Source organism: Tribolium castaneum, chromosome 1, assembly GCF_031307605.1.
Source record: "Tribolium castaneum strain GA2 chromosome 1, icTriCast1.1, whole genome shotgun sequence".
Lineage (NCBI taxonomy): Eukaryota > Metazoa > Arthropoda > Insecta > Coleoptera > Tenebrionidae > Tribolium > Tribolium castaneum.
In genome coordinates this window covers 6,455,499-6,473,083 of record NC_087394.1, presented here as the reverse complement: position 1 = coordinate 6,473,083, position 17,585 = coordinate 6,455,499, and the positions used below count along the sequence as shown (strand labels likewise).

General features: G+C 28.2%; 1 protein-coding gene across 1 annotated transcript; it reads right to left on the bottom strand.

Moving 5' to 3' along the window:
- Window positions 1-2,957: 2,957 nt before the first annotated feature.
- On the bottom strand, window positions 2,958-12,865 carry Aplip1 (APPL-interacting protein 1). Its single transcript, XM_962235.5, has 6 exons — window positions 12,723-12,865; window positions 12,411-12,616; window positions 8,144-8,560; window positions 7,806-8,086; window positions 3,166-3,341; window positions 2,958-3,103 (listed from the first exon to the last, which is right to left on the bottom strand). Exons 1-6 carry the CDS (start codon window positions 12,803-12,805, stop codon window positions 3,031-3,033), a joined length of 1,236 nt encoding a protein of 411 aa, XP_967328.2. The 5' UTR covers window positions 12,806-12,865; the 3' UTR covers window positions 2,958-3,030.
- Window positions 12,866-17,585: the final 4,720 nt, after the last annotated feature.

The window sequence follows — 17,585 nt, the reverse complement described above, 5'->3', positions numbered from 1 at the left end:
GTGATAATTTTACTGAGTCTTTCAAAGATCGCACTATTTTTCTTACTTCTTTTATAGATTACGCCTTTATGTAACTAAATTAAGGTAACGATAGACGATGTGATTAATTAGCAATTAGCGCCCTTCGCGTTGAAATTATCGAGAAATTTTTCGTTACTAGATCTTTATTTTTTATTTTTATAGCAAAATATACATTATAATCTAACGTCAACGATTTTTTTAAAAGTTGGTATAATTCATAAATTAATTAGGAAAAATAGGTAACATTTTCAAGAAAATGTTAGACGAAGAATGTATTTACTTATTGTATTGTATGTTCTTATTATTCTAATTTTTTTCCGTCTTCAAATAAAACAAAGTAAAAAAACTAGTCGTAGAAAGCTAGATTCTAGGATCTTTATTTTATCGTAAACGATAAAATGCTATTTTATCTACATTTTTTCTTCATGGTAAGCAACCATTGTTGTTTTTCACGTTTTTTTTTTCATTGTTTAATTTTTTGAGGTTTATAATTATACTATACTATACTATAATTATCGTGGAATAGCATGTTGTAGGGTACGCAATGATAAAATTCCCCACTACCTTCTCAATATAAAATGTTGTCTTGTATAATAAATAGATAATAAATATCCTCTAAAATGATTAAAAAAATACTGAAAAGACTATTTGTTTTGAATAAAACTCAAAAAAAAGTAGTAATTTTTTTTTGAGATATTTGTTACAAAAAATATTGTACCTAACTTGTTTGTAAAGCAATTTACAAACTCGTTAGGTAAATAACTATTAGAGTAAGATTTCAGGACAATTGTTGTTTTACAAATTGATGTAAAAAAGAGCAAATAACAGTATTTTATAAAAAAATCAAATGAAAAACAGCACGTTGTTGATTTTAACGAATGACAATTTGACACAAAAAAAATAATTACAGAATAATAAAATCAAATTCAAATTAAGTTATTTATATTTTATTATTTGTGTTTGTATTGTATTTTGTTTGTAATTTTATCTTATTTTTAAATTTACAAGCATTTTCCTTTCTCTCAAAATAATAAAAAAAATATTTAAAATGTCGACCCTGAGTTTCATTAAAAAAAGAATAGGTGTACTTTTTTATAAAACTAAAAATAATATACTTTGAAGTATAACATGAGACCGAAATTGTACCGAATTAGAGCAAGCCTAGAAAGTGAAGTGTAAGTTTAGCCACATCATAAGTCATGTGAAATCAGCCTACTCCAATACAGAATATTTTCGATCTCATGTTATTTATAGCGTATTGGGAACATGAGAGGTTTTTGAATAATTCATTAAATTTTTTATTTAAAAAAAATATACAGAATATTTGTGAGCAGGTTTTAAAGATAATTAAAGAAAAAGAGGAAAAGCTGTAAATTTTTCAAAAAAATAAAATAAAGAAAAACCTCATTGTTTATAAAATTGTATCGTCTTGTATAATAAATAACTATTTATCTATTACTATTATAAGAGTTGAAAGAAGAAGCACAAGTGGTGTTATGGCTCAGAATATAGCAGTTTGCGATCAACGAAAAAATTGTGTAATAAACTCGTTTGTCAGTTTGTGTCTATTTTAACTAAAATCATAAGTAGTTAACACAATAGTTGATGTTTTTATTTATTTTATAAAAGTAAAGTAACTTTTTGACAACGTTTTTAACCAATTAAATATTCCGTTGAAATTTGCAATTCACTCGTAGACTCCATCGAATAAATAATTTTTTTCTACACTAAAACCCCAATACAAAAATGAAAAAAATATAAAGTTACTTATTTAGTTACTTTGGAAAAAAATTGTTCCGCAACTACCAGTCTTTGAGGAAATTTTTTAAACTGCAAGGAATTTTCTGTTTTATTGATATCTATTTTACATACGATTGCTTCCAAAAAATTGACAAATTAGCAATGAAAAAATTTTCACAAACATGTCTCAAATTTTTATAGATCTTAATACATTTTCCTGCGTTTCTGCCACAGCTTTTTTAGTTCGGCCAAATCGGCATTAAATGCAGCAGACTTTTTCCGATAACTTTAATAGTTTTGCCGTAATCTCAGTGATCAAATTAAAAAGTCGTTATATTTTTAGTTTTGTTAGACGCCGTTGAATAAAATTTAATGAAAGTTTTTTAAAAATTAAATAAAATTATATGTGTTTATTTTAAATATTGATAAATTAGTTTTTGAAAATTTAACAGTTGTAAAAATAATGAAAGAAAACATTTCTCATTTAAATTTTTGAAAACGCTTTTTAGACGTGAAAAATCCACTATAGTTTTAATTTTTCTGTGAAACAGGACAAGAGATGTGTAATACCTGAAATCAGGATACCTGTTTATTAAAATGAAAATTAATGAAGCTTGAATGAAACTGTCACAGACAGACCAAATAATATTTACATAAACGGATGACGTGTCTATAGTATTGAACATCGTTTCCAGCAGGCATTTCATGTTAAATAGGGGTGGGTATATAAGATAAATGTCAACTACAAGCAACAGTTGTGAGGTTTTGATAGTCATAAAAATTTGAAAAGGGATTGTTTATAATTGTTTCAGATTTTCAAATGCAAATAAAGGAATAAAAGTAGCAACTGGTTAGTAAAGTTTAATTTATTGATGGAATAATATTAGTTTTTTGGAACGGAATTGTATTTTTTATAAAGTGATGAATAGAAATGTTTATATTTTTTGCAAAAACAAAATCTTAATTTTGTCAGAATAATTATAAATAAAATTGATTAAAAAATGTCTCTAAAGTGACATCTTGGAGTAGATTTAATAACTATTATCAGAAGGAAATAGATATCTTTCGGGTAAAACATTTCGAATCATATTTCAAATAAAACGAAAAATTAAAGATTAAACCTATTTTTTAGTCCGACTTGGTATTTTTATTTTAATTGTGTGTAATTTGTGGGAGTAGGTTAAAGAAAGAATACATAAAATTATTATGTTTTATTGACGACACAGCGTTAAATGTATGTAGTATGTACATGTTATTGCACTACAGAAATTATTCAATATAGATATCTTCAACCGGATAAGCAGTCTCAATAAACTTCTGGTAGAACCTCTGGAAGGCACGCCTAAACAATAAGAAACATTAATATTCTGTAACAAAAAATGTTAAATTTTCTGTTTCCATTACCCTACTGCTTCAGCCACAGGCCTGGTCGAATCAGTTCCTCGAAAGACATGACATGCAAACCGTTGAAGAGTTGGGTGTTTTGTTATAAATCCTAAATAGCGATGATCTCGAGGATGAAAAGCGCAGAACGATACGTTTTTCAGGGAATAGAAGTAATCTATGCACGGCTCACTTTGCTGCAATAAAAAGTTAATTAATTTTTTTGCGTCCTACGTTCAAATAAATTTATACAATGTACCGATTTAACAAAATCTTTCTAAAAAACTAAATTTTTATTTCAAATATGTGTAACGACATTTCGTTATTTAAAAAAATTGGTAAAATTGATTCGGCGTTTTTTTTTAATTATGTTTTTCAAGATTTTACAGAATAATTTCGTTTTTGATCAACACTTTCTAAATATCACGCCAAATAATGTTATTTTTAATCCACTTTACTCATTTTTCTAACTTTCTCAAAACGTATTTAGGAATAAATAAAAGTCAATACCATTTTTGACCAAATTGTTTTTTTAGATAACAAAAAGTGCTAATACGCGTATGACGCAAAAATTGTAAAAACATATCTCCGATCCAGTTTATCAAATTTTATTTTTCAGTCCAGTATGTAGCTAATTGTTCAAAAACTGTGCTTTCAGTTAATTTTTGGCAAAATTTCACTAATCTTCGTTTCTGACTAATGAAACTCTCCTAAAACACTCAAAAAGACAAATCGCAATTTTCGAGTCAATTTACGTATTGGTTATTCAGCTAAATTTTTCGAAAAACGAGTTAAAACGTCTAAAAAAGTAAATCTAAATGTCTATTTAATTTTTGGGCTTACTGCATTTTGGGTTAAACATTGTGATAAAACGAGCCCAAAAAATATTGAAATTTTTGATTTTTGTTTAGTAAATTACGTTTCATTTAAAACAATCTTGTTAAGACGCCCAAAAAAGCATAATTTTCAACTCAAATCAGCGACTTTTCGGTATATTTTTAATTATATCTGGCAAAATCATTGCGTGTTTACCAATTTTTCGCTGAATAATGTTATAGAAAAACTTGAAAACAGAAAAGAATAATATAATGTTTTAGGTATTATTTTTCGCTCGGTCTTAACAAAATTTACCAAAAAACTAGCTTCCCATTTCAATAAAAAAACTTTAACCAACAAAACCGTCAAATTTTTGACATATTTTTATAAACTTTTAGCAAAATAATTACGTTTTTGGCCGAAACATTTTCCAAGTATAACGCAGAAATTATGTACCTTTCTATAGTTTTGTAATTTCTCAGACTATTACGAAATGTTTGTACTTTTTAGTTTAAAAATGTTTTTAAGAGCCCGAAAACAACATCATTTTTGACAAGATTCGATAACGTTTTGGATATTTTGTGAAGAAATTTTGCAGAATAATTAATGTATAGCAAGGTTATATCTAACATTTTCGATCCAATACAGTAGAAAATGTAAAAATTTACTAGTGTTTGAACTAATTTCGTTTTTTTAAATTTTTTGCGGTTTTTTCTTTTTCTCTTTTTTTATGTTCAATTTAAATAAAAACAACTACTGATACATTACAATATTACTATGATCCACTCAAAAATATAAGATTGGACACTAATTTTAGAACGCAGAGAGTTTAAATTTTACGTAATTTAGTGATTTCTTGTCCCATTCTATTGAATTTTTTTAATAGAAACTTTAGTTAAAGAGTCGTTCAAAATAAGTTGTTTTCATCTTAACTATAGCACAAAACTTTCTTTAAAACAATGATATGGCGTCTTAAGTTATAAACGTTTACTCGTTTTTAGGCAAAAAATCAACCGAAATAAGCTATTTTTATCCAAATTATAACACAAAACTTGTCTTTTAAGCCATAATATGGCATTTTGACTTAGTTTTAAGAAAGTTAACTCTTTTCTAAGCAAAGAATTGTTTGAAATAAGTCGTTTTCATCTAAACTATAACATTTTTTTTTGAGTTTGTTTTATACCAGTTTACTAACTTTTAAGCAAAATTGTCCGAAATAAGCCGTTTTATCCTAACTATAACACTATTTGTTATAGCTTGCATAAGACGTTTTCAGTTTGTTTTGTACAAGTTTTCTTGTTTTTAAGCAAAGAATCATGCGGAATAAGCTTCTTTCCACCAAAGTCAAACATAAATAATTTTTTCAACTAGAATAAAACATTTTCTGTTTGTTCTATGAAAGTTTTCTTGTTTCTTAACAAAAAATTATCTGTAAATTTTATTTAAATTATTAAACGTATTGTTTCCTCTTTCCCGTCATAGGTCTTTCTTTTAAGCCAGAATATGGCGTTTTTAGTCTGTTTTAAGAAAGTGTACTCATTTCGAAGCAAAAAAATAGTCCGAAATGAACCAAATCAAACCAAATTATAACATTATTCGTTCTTTTGAAACTGAATAAAGCATTTTCAGTCTGTTTTTTTTAAATAAAGCAACAAATCGTCCGGAATAAGCCGTTTTCATCTAAACTATAACATAATTTTTTTTATGCTGAATAAGGCGTTTTCAGTTTGTTTTATATCAGTTTACTCATTTTTAAGCAAAAGTGTCCGAAATAAGCCGTTTTTATTCCAACTATAACACTATTTGTTTTTTTGAGTCTGAATAAGGCGTTTGTAGTTTGTTTTATAAAAGTTTTATAAAAATAGTCCGAAATAAGCCGTTTTATCCTAACTATAACACTATTTGTTTTTTTTCGAGCTTGCATATGGCGTTTTCAGTTTGTTTTGTACAAGTTTTCTCGTTTTTAAGCAAACAATCATGCGGAATAAGCTTTTTTCCGCCAAAGTCTTACATAAATAATTTTTTTAACTAGAATAAAACATTTTCTGTTTGTTCTATGAAAGTTTTCTTGTTTCTTAACAATGAATTATCTGTAAATTTTATTTAAATTATTAAACGTTTTGTTTCCTCTTTCCTGTCATACGTCTTTCTTTTAAGCCAGAATATGGCGTATTTTTTCTGTTTTAAGAAAGTGTACTAATTTCTAAGCAAAAAAATAGTCCGAAATGAACCAAATAAAACCAAATTATAACATTATTCGTTCTTTTAAAACTAAATAAAGCGTTTTCAGTCTGTTTTTTTCAAATAAAGCAAGAAATCGTCCGGAATAAGCCGTTTTCATCTAAACTATAACATATTTTTTTTATGCTGAATAAAGCGTTTTCAGTTTGTTTTATACCAGTTCACTAATTTTTAAGCAAAATTGTCCGAAATAAGCCGTTTTTATTCCAACTATAACACTATTTGTTTTTTTGAGTCTGACTAAGGCGTTTGTAGTTTGTTTTATAAAAGTTTTATAAAAGTAGTTTAAAACAAGCCCTTTTATCCTAACTATAACACTATTTGTTTTTTTTGAGCCTGCATAAGGCGTTTTCAGTTTGTTTTGTACAAGTTTTTTCATTTTTAAGCAAAGAATTATGCGGAATAAGCTTTTTTCCACCAAAGTCTAACATAAATAAGTTTTTTAACTAGAATAAAACATTTTCTGTTTGTTCTATGAAAGTTTTCTTGTTTCTTAACAAAGAATTATCTGTAAATTTTATTTAAATTATTAAACGTTTCGTTTCCTCTTTCCTGTCATACGTCTTTCTTTTAAGCCAAAATATGGCGTTTTTTGTCTGTTTTAAGAAAGTGTACTCATTTCTAAGCAAAAAAATAGTCCGAAATGAACCAAATGAATCCAAATTATAACATTATTCGTTCTTTTGAAACTGAATAAAGCGCTTTCAGTCTGTTTTTTTCAAATAAAGCAAGAAATCGTCCGGAATAAGCCGTTTTCATCTAAACTATAACATAATTTTTTTTATGCTGAATAAGGCGTTTTCAGTTTGTTTTATACCAGTTTACTTATTTTTAAGCAAAAGTGTCCGAAATAAGCCGTTTTTATTCCAACTATAACACTATTTGTTTTTTTGAGTCTGAATAAGGCGTTTGTAGTTTGTTTTATAAAAGTTTTATAAAAATAGTCCGAAATAAGCCGTTTTATCCTAACTATAACACTATTTGTTTTTTTTTGAGCTTGCATAAGGCGTTTTCAGTTTGTTTTGTACAAGTGTTCTCGTTTTTAAGCAAAGAATCATGCGGAATAAGCTTTTTTCCACCAAAGTCTAATATAAATATTTTTTTTTAACTTGAATAAAACATTTTTTGTTTGTTCTATGAAAGTTTTCTTGTTTCTTGACAAAGAATTATCTGTAAATTTTATTTAAATTATTAAACGTTTCGTTTCCTCTTTCCTGTCATACGTCTTTCTTTTAGGCCAGAATATGGCGTTTTTTGTCTGTTTTAACAAAATGTACTCATTTCTAAGCAAAAAAATAGTCTAAAATGAACCGTTTTCATCCATTATTTAACATTTAACATTATGTGTTCTTTTGAAACTGAATAAAGCGTTTTTAGTCTGTTTTTTTCAAATAAAACAAGAAATCGTCCAGAATAAGCTGTTTTCGACCGAAGTCTAACATAAATCATTTTTTGAATTAGAATAAAACATTTTTTGTTTGTTCTAAGAGTGTTATCTCGTTTCTAACCAAAGAATCGTCCGTAAATAAAAGTTTAAGCGTGTTTAAGCACATGATAAATTTGCACAAAATGTAATTTACACTCAGACGCCCTAACATACTAACGTTTCGTTTCCTCCTGTCGACCATCCTCAGGCCTTGATCGGAAACCTCAAGAATGCACGGTTGCGACTCCGGATCGCTTCCCGAATTTCCGATAACCCTCCTCACGGCTTGACAAACCACCGACGTCCCCTTGTGTGCTAACGTCTCCACCGACCCCAAATACCCCAACAAATACCGCTCCCTCCTCCCGTGCTCACACGATGAATCCCAATCGCTGTAATCACAGTCCACTGCATAAGCAGACGGGAAAATCCCCATCCTCCCCGTCCGCAGATTAACCCCTAAATAATAACAACACGATCAGTTTTATCGCAGCGCTCCAGCGCTCAAAGTCCCACCTTCCGACCAGAGATCGTCCGCCTCCTTCTGCACGTAGATTGGGTCCCCGATTTCCACCTCGATCTCGTCATCGTGTCGGGGAACAAACTTGTGAAGTCCCCGATGGGTGGCTTCCAGCATTTCAACGTCGTTGTACACCAGGCCTCCGTCGACGCACGAAGGCGATATGCCCATGATGGGCGACATGGATTTGAAACCGTCGGTTCCTGTGGGAGAATGGGCCGTGCTGTGGCCGCTGTCGGCGTCTGTGATAAGGCGCTCCGAATCGGGCGAGTCTGTGTCCCATAGATATCCGCATTTTAATACTAAGATTGAGCTTGGTCCGCTGCCTCCTCCCCCTGTACTGCCTAGTTCGTCTGCGAGAGACATTTCTCGAGATACGTGGTATTGTGCATTGTACATACTGACGACAGAAGCTGCAAAAATACACTGGTATATAATAAAGATTTAAAAATTGTTGGTAAAATGACAAGTGAAAACACTGTCAGTGAGTTTGACACGAAATAAAATGGTTAATAATTTTGGTGACCAAAGAGTTGAAAAGATAGTCCGTAAGGCGTGTATGTTGTGTAGTGTAAACTATAGCTGGTAAAATTCTCCGTAAATATTAATTTTTTCGCTTTGATTGCATTTGAGAAGCATTAACGTTTTTAATGTTTGGCAAAAATGGTGGATGCGCCGAGATAATAGTTAGTTTTGTAATTTGCCGCCATTTTGATGCTTTAATAGACATCTTAAAGCACTCAACATTATCAAGTGCAAAGTTATAATAGTCATTATTTGACTAAACATTTTATGAAATTTTTTATTTTGACAGGAACCAAATTCGCAACCGTATTTTTGTAAATTTCTTAAATTTCAAAAGGCGTTTTTGCAAGATTACCTTTAATATCATCCATACTCCTGTTTTTTGACCCAATTTGGATAAAAAAAAATGTTAATCAATTTATTACTTTCAAAATTGCGACATTACCAATCGTCAAAAAAGTCCCTAAATCTGTTAAAATAACAATTTTTGTTTAAAAACGGCAAATTACAAAAAATAGTCTAAAAAAATCGTTTCATGAGACTTTGAAGCACTCATTATTTCAAAAAATTTGTGGCCAATGCCACTCATTTTTGAAACTTGAATTCGTGTTTTAAGAATGATCTTATAAAACTTATTTTTTAATATCCTATTATTTAACGAGTTTGAGTGTAAATCGAATGTTTTATTTCACGAGTGGATTATCAAACCACGAGTGACAACAAGTGCTTTATCATCTACAAGGTAAAGTAAATGAACCGATTTATACAAAAAAGAGTTGAATACAACATTTTACTCATCTAATTAGACTCAGCAAGGCTTAAAATTGCTTTAAATCTGTTAAAAATAATCTGACGTTTTGTATTAAGAAACGCCAAATAGTTGTCAAAACTGTCTTACACTGGAGGAAAAACGAAAGTTATGACAGTGTCGAAAAATAAGATATTTTTATACCCATTTTATCAAAAAAATTAATGAGTAATTTACAGTATGCATTATTTTTCACTGAGCTTTAATATTTCTTATCTTTGTAATAACAAATAATGCATACTGTCAATTAATCATTTATTTGGTTTTGATAAAATAGGTAATAAACTAATTTTCCCAGCGCATCCACCATTTTTGCCAAACGTTGAATTCATTGTTACATAGAGTGTATAAAAGTAAATTTTATTGAAAGTAGGATTAAAAAAAAGAATCAAACTAGAAGTAACACTGGACTGACAAAACGGGCTATAAATTAGTAAACTCTTTATTCAAAAAAATCTTATGTTTTAACAAAATGAAACTACAACATTAACATTTATAGGACACTATACGAGTAGACACTCTGTGAAGAACAACTGTTTTAGTTCAGCTTAAACTTATTGTATTTAGCAGTGCTGTAATCGGACGTCACAGGTATAAACAACCAGTTACATGTGGAAAAAAAACATAAATATTTGTATTAGTGTAATTTCTTGTCGACTTGTTTTACAAGTGGTTTGTCATGAAGTCGTCTCAGGCAATAAGATGAGAATTATTTTAACAAACTTTATACGTTCTACTTGTTGCTTAAAAAATATGTATAAAGAATTAAACTCTTTGTAATAAAAAAAAAATTGAGTTATTTTACCTATGTCCAAATGTATTTATAGCCTCGATAATACGAACAGATGCAGTAGCCCTGGACTTTTAGTGTTTACACTTTTGAGATTGTACTGTAGTTTAAAATTTTAAAGTTATCATTTTTTACAAACTAGTGTGCAAAAAAATACGTTATGGACGTCCGTAAAGCCTAGTGATTTTCAAATAAGTTATACTGTATTACGGACTTTAGCTATTTGTTGTAATAAAAAAATTTATTGTCTTCGACATATTTCATGATAAAAACTCCAGATTTTTGTGAGAAAATTAAGTAAGAAATTGAACAATTTTAGAATAAAACAATATTGCTGTAGCTTCAACATCAATTTGATAATAACCAAAAATTTTGAGTGGTTTTAAGTATTTATTTTGAAATTTAGAATATAAAACTATTAATTTCTTTTATTATTGAAGTTTAAAAAAAAAGTGACAAAGCTACTTAGTTGCTAGAGGACACTAGCTGAGCAAAATCTTTTGCAGCGAAGCATTTAAATATTAGATGTCGCTCATAGGTAAGTTTTTAATTTCTTGCTAAAAAACGTACCCAAAAAATCAAAATTTTTTCTAAACTATATCTACAGATACATTTTCTTTTATTTATTAGAGGTTGCTGATAAACTGAAACTCATTAATTTATACTGGAAAACTCAAAAAATTATTTTTTCAAAACTCCAACAAGTTAAAGTTTCTGGAATTCTTAGAAATGCATATAATATTATTTGGAACGATAAAGTTTTTTATTTTCAGAAAATTTTTATAAACTAAGGAACTTATTTATCCTCGAAAACAAAAAAGAAATTTTTTCAAACTCAATCTAAGAGTGTTTTATGAACTTTCCAATTTCTTATGAAAGTCGAAGTACTAATGTTAGTATGACTATTAAATTAAATATAGAACAAATCTATTTTTTCTGATGAATTTATTTAGAAACAAAAATGACAATTTTAAAATTAGCCTTTATTTTAGAAAAATTTGAATCTTGATTCTATTTTTTCTAAAATCTTATTAAGTAATATAATAACAAAAGAGAAGATGAAGGAATTTGATCTTACTAATAAGGGTACAAAAACATTTCAATGTATTTTGACAAAAAATACATAATAAATAAAGCTTATTGCAAATTAGTTTTCTTTCAAATTAAAGTTTTTATTCTTTTTCTACTTTTTGTCAATTCATTTACCAAATCTTTCTATTATAGACTTTTCAAAAAAAACTCATGGTTTATAATTTTTCTCCTGCAAATGAAGTGGTCATTTCATCATCGGTCAGTAGTTTGAATTTTAGCTTTATTAGCTAAAGTCGGCACTTATTAATATTTTTGAAGAAAAAGTTTATAAAGTTTTCAAATCCTCTTAGATCTACCGAAAAAAATAACCACTTATTGTGCCCTATTATAAATTTATTAGAAATATTAATTGAAAGCTTCTGAAAAGCAAGCCTAACTTTCTTAATTTTTTCACTGTAATCTATTTTTTAAACAAACGTACGGTAAAAATGTATTAGATTTTTTGGCTGTATCAACTACGATTTGAATATTAACATGAAACCTAATTGCAGATTTTGTCCGAGAAAATGTGTTGAGACAGTTCGTGTACAGTCCTAATTAAACCAAAAACTTTTGATAAGTCTTTCAGTAAAGTCAATTTATGAATGTAAACTTAAAGTCTATTCATTAAATTTCCAGCTATTCTTGTTCTAGACAATCATAAAGTTTGATACAGCAGTTGAAACATTGATATTGATATTGATTTGCCTTCTGCTTTGAGTAAAGTAATTCATTATTTTGTACAAGAGCTTGCAAAGTACCTACCAGTGAAAATTAATTTCTTTTACAAGTCAATGGAGTGGGTAGAATATCAAATTAATTTCTGTGTATTTTTTTTTGGTTTTTGTAAAAAAGATTAGAACTTATTATCAGAGTTAACTCTTAACTGAACTAATTTTATTAACAAGTGCACCTTAAAAAAACATTTTGAATATTTTTGTTTTATTTTATTCAACCTGACCTTTCCCACAAATGATTTTCATAATCAAGTTAAAAGCAAGTCAGACTAACAAAAATTGTGTTTTTTGCAAATACCGGAATCGAAAGTGTGATGTGAATTCCCACTTACGTTTCTTATTTTTCGGGATTTCGGGCAGTTTTCTCCTCCTGCGTTCTCCCGTCCAGGGAGGAATGGGAGTACTCCTCGAAGGTTCTTTCTTTTCGCTTGTGGAGGAGCCCGAGAGTCTGCTCTCCTCCACAATATCACAGTCTGTTTCGGGGTCGCTCTTGGAAGACGTGGGCGATTCTTCATCCACGACAACATCATGAACTAAGCTTTAAAAACGTTACGTGAAATCAATACTCGAGAGTTGGTCGAGAAAGCGGAGGTGTCTTTCATTGACGATTTATATTTTGGCAAAGGGTTGGCGATTGTACTTACGAATAAAATGGTGCTGAATTTTTGGTGTGCGATGTTAGTTTTTCAAAGCTGTGTCTAAATTCTTCAAACTCACTATCAGCCATGTTTATTTTCAACCCCGCTCTAGTATTGATTGGGGTGATAAAGCGATTCTGCGCTAGGAGCCTGTTGCTTGTCCTGCCTTGCGTATCTTTGCTTTGAGGAAAGCCGCTTGTCTTTGTGATAATTTACTTAGCCGTTAAATCATCGCAGATTTCGTGAATGATGCAGTCTTATTAGATTACAAGGACAACTTCAGCTGGATGGAGGATCATTTAGATGTATTGTACGCGCACGAGGACTTCAATTAATGAAGCTTATCTCTAGAGGATTTCATTATTCTTAGGAAGCAGCCAAGTTATTCCCATCTCCAGATTTTACAATCGTTGATAATTATTTGTACATCTGTTTAGAACAGTGCAATAAATTTTAATAATTAAAATATACAGTGAAGATTTTATTTTGCTGAACACTGACGTTTCTGTGGAACTCTTTACAATGCATTTTGACAACATATAATAATACAATTAATAGTGTTATGTGTTGAGTTCGAATTTTTTAGTACAAAATGACGGAAAACAAGGCTAAAATAACCTTAAAAGTTAAGCAAAATATGCATAAAAAATACACAAAAACTGAAAATGTGTCTAAAATTATAATCAAAACTTTTTTCAAGAAAACTTCAGCTCCAAACAATACATATTTAACAAAAACAAACTTTCATAAAAAAACTGCGCCTATTACAATAATCATAGGGGTGGTAAAATATAAATCTACGAGAAGCCTCAGTTCAACAAATGTTATTAAAAAATAAATATAAAATAAAAAATATTTTGCACGTGAATATTATTTTCCAAAAATATTCGTTATCTAATTTTACTATTAAAAATTTACAAAAAATGTGGAAAAGAACCAATTAGTCGTTCTTTGCCTATAGCCAATTTCTACAACGTTATTAATCTATCAATGAAGTGAAATAATATATTTTTTTTAATTCTTTAAAAAAATGTTAATTTAAACAAACTTTGTGTACTTAAAGAAAAAATAGAAATAGCTAAAATAAAAAAAATAATAGTGTTAATTTGTAAAAAATCGAGATTGAGTTTAATCTAAAGAAATGTCTCACTTCGAATCAGTAGATAAACAGGCAAATAACTCTTAATTAGTTTAAATTCAGTACTTAGTTATGTTCTAATTAATTTGATGTTTCAAAAGATAAACATCATATTTCCTAGAGAAAGGTTTCCAGTGTGGTAAATTTTTCTAGTTGTTGGTCTTATAGAAAGTATATAGTTAATTTACTTGACAAAAGACAAGCTAATAATAAGTTACAAATTGATTTCAAATAAATTTAAGCTTTTTGGAAAACTGGAAATAATCCTCCACGCACTTTTAGCAGGAAACAACATTTATGCATTTATGCATATTTTTTTTCAGTTAAGAACTTGTTCTTCAACAACTTTGTAGTAATTAATAACGAAAGCAGAAAAAGTCTGAGAAAAAAAAAGTATGAACTGCTATTTTTTATTTAGAATTAAAATAAAATTCATCTTCCTGAAAAAAACTATGCAAGGTTTTGAGAGACAACCTACATATTTATTTTCATTAATTTTCCAGTAAAAAAGCAATTCTAATTTCTGTATTTTTACTTTACAGTTTATTAGTTGAAAGATTTAGTAAAAAAATTATAAAAGGTAGAAAGAAAATTTAAAAGACATTCAAAATAAATAAATAAGAACTGTTTTATATCAAGGTTGCAAATTAAATTTTATAAAAATTAAATAAATGTTTGTAAACCGTTGGCAAGATCAAACTTTTTTGTTATCTCTTTCTAGTATTACATTAATTAATTTGGTTTATTAACTAAAAATTAGAAACTGATTAATGTAGGTAAATGAACGTTTCTTTTTGCATAAATTTGCAAAATTTATTATTTATATTTATTAATTACAGTACAGCTTCTTAGTTGCCATACTTACTTGCTTAGAATTTTTTTATGCTTTATTGCAAGTAACACGAAATTTTTTTCTTATTTGGTTTTTAAATCTTTGGCTTTTTAAAATATTACTGTTATTGCATTTATAATTACGATTTTGGTGTCTGTTAACCCGGCGCCTCCACCATTTTTTGATTACGTTACAAAGATTTTTCAGTCGTTTAATTGTTCCACAATAGTTTTTTTTACTTGTTTAGAATTTTTTTTATGCTTTATTGCAAGTTACTGTACAACATTTTTAAGTTCTTGTTTCTAGGTAAAGTGTTTTACAGCCAGATATTCTACTTTGAAATAGTATTCCAAACTCTTTAGTAGCTTTTTTCTTTTCACAAACTGTGCACACTTAATCCATAAAATTAAAAATTTAAAACACGATTCAATTTCGCTTAATGGAATCAACAAGATTTCATAATACGTACCTTTTTTTTAGAAAACAGTGAAGAATAATAAATTAATAATTTGTTATTCTATTCGTTTGAATAATGAGAAAAATAATAATTTTTGTATTACATGCTACCATTTCCTTACTTTCAAACATGTAGAACACACAAATATTTTTTTCTCATTCGGCCTGTGAATTTTTGGTTTTTTAAAATTCTACTATTCTTACTACAAGGTAAAATCAAAGAAACTGAAGTTACACAAGTTGTCTCAGAATAAAAAATAAAAAATTTTTGTTTGTTGACTCGGCGCCTCCACCATTTTTTGAATACGTTACATTACCATAACAGTTTCTACTTACTTGTTTAGAATTTTGTTTATGCTTTATTGGAAGTTTCTTTACAAGATCTTCAAGTAGCTGTTTCTGGATATAGCTATCTTTAAAGTGTGTTTTTTTTTAGTCGAATATTCTACATTTTTAAAAAAAACAGTGGAGTATCACAAATTAATAATTATTTATTTCATTTGTTTAAATAATAAAATAAATAATACTTTTTGCGTTACATGCCACAATTTCATTACTTTCGCACTTGTAAATTTTTTTTTTAACTTTGGCTTTAAATCTTTGGTTTTTAACATTTTACTATCGTAAACTAAAGTTATGATCTTAAAATAAAGAACAATTTTTGTTTGTAGACCCGGCGCATCCACCATTTTTTAAATACGTTACATTGAGCCGTTTAATTTTTACCATAACAATTTTTACTTACTTGTTTATATTTTTTTATGCTTTATTGCAAGTTTCTTTCCAAAATCTTTAAGTAGCTGTTTCTGAATACAGCTATTCTTAAAGTGTTTTACAGCCGGATATTCTACTTTTCTTTAGAAAACAGTAGAGCATAATAAATTTAAAAATTTTTACTTTATTTGTTTAAATAATGAGAAAAGTAATGATTTTTGCATGACATACCACCACTTCCTTACTTTCAAATTTGTAGAACATACGGAATTTTTTTCTCATTCGGCCTTTAAATCTTTGGCTTTTTAAAATTTTACTATTAATGCATTTTGTAATTAGGAGGTAAAAACAAATAAATCAAAGTTACACACGTTGTGACCTCAGAATAAAGAATAAACAATTTTTGTCTGTAGGCCCGGCGCATCCACCATTTTTTAAATACGTTACATTGAGCCGTTTAATTTTTACCATAACAATTTTTACTTACTTGTTTATATTTTTTTATGCTTTATTGCAAGTTTATTTCCAAAATCTTTAAGTAGCTGTTTCTGAATACAGCTATTCTTAAAGTGGTTTACAGCCGGATATTCTACTTTTCTTTAAAAAACAGTAGAGCATAATAAATTTAAAAATTTTTACTCCATTTGTTTAAATAATGTGAAAAGTAATAATTTTTGCATTACATACCACCACTTCCTTACTTTCAAACTTGTAGAACACACGAAATTTTTTTCTCATTCGGCCCTTAAATCTTTGGCTTTTTAAAATTTTACTATTAATGCATTTTGTAATTAGGAGGTAAAAACAAATAAATCAAAGTTACACACGTTGTGACCTCAGAATAAAGAATAAACAATTTTTGTCTGTAGACCCGGCGCATCCACCATTTTTTAAATAGGTTACATTGAGCCGTTTAATTTTTACCATAACAATTTTTACTTACTTGTTTATACTTTTTTATGCTTTATTGTAAGTTTCTTTCCAAAATCTTTAAGTAGGTGTTTCTGAATACAGCTATTCTTAAAGTGTTTTACAGCCGGATAATCTACTTTTCTTTAGAAAACAGTAGAGCATAATAAATTTAAAAATTTTTACTTCATTTGTTTAAATAATAAAAAAAAAATAATTTTTGCATTACATACCACCACTTATTTACTTTCAAACTTGTAGAACACACAGAATTTTTTTCTCATTCGGCCTTTAAATCTTTGGCTTTTTAAAATTTTACTATTAATGCATTTTGTAATTAGGAGGTAAAAACAAATAAATTAAAGTTACACACGTTGTGACCTCAGAATAAAGAATAAACAAATTTTGTCTGTAGACCTAGCGCATCCACCATTTTTTAAATACGTTACATTGAGCCATTTAATTTTTACCATAACAATTTTTACTTACTTGTTTATATTTTTTTATGCTTTATTGCAAGTTTATTTCCAAAATCTTTAAGTATCTGTTTCTGGATATAGCTATTCTTAAAGTGTTTTACAGCCGGATATTCAACTTTTATTCTAAAAAAAACAGTGAAGTATAACAAATCATTAATTGTTTAATTCATTTGTTTAAGTAATAAAATAAATAATAATTTTTGCGTTTCATGCCACCATTTCCTTACTTTTGCACTTGTAGAACTTTTTTTAAATTCTGGTTTTAAATCTTTGGCTTTTTAAAATTATACTATCGTTACACGCGTTGTAATTTTAGAATAAAGAATAAACAATTTTTGTCT

Excerpts from the sequence above, each read along its gene's own strand:
- Aplip1 (XM_962235.5), bottom strand. The coding sequence starts at position 12,805 with ATGGCTGATAGTGAGTTTGAAGAATTTAGACACAGCTTTGAAAAACTA. Across the intron at positions 8,561-12,410 it reads AATCCCGAAAAATAAGAAAC|CTTCTGTCGTCAGTATGTAC; the intron begins GTAAGTGGGAAT and ends GTATTTTTGCAG. Across the intron at positions 3,104-3,165 it reads CCTGTGGCTGAAGCAGTAGG|GCGTGCCTTCCAGAGGTTCT; the intron begins GTAATGGAAACA and ends CTTATTGTTTAG.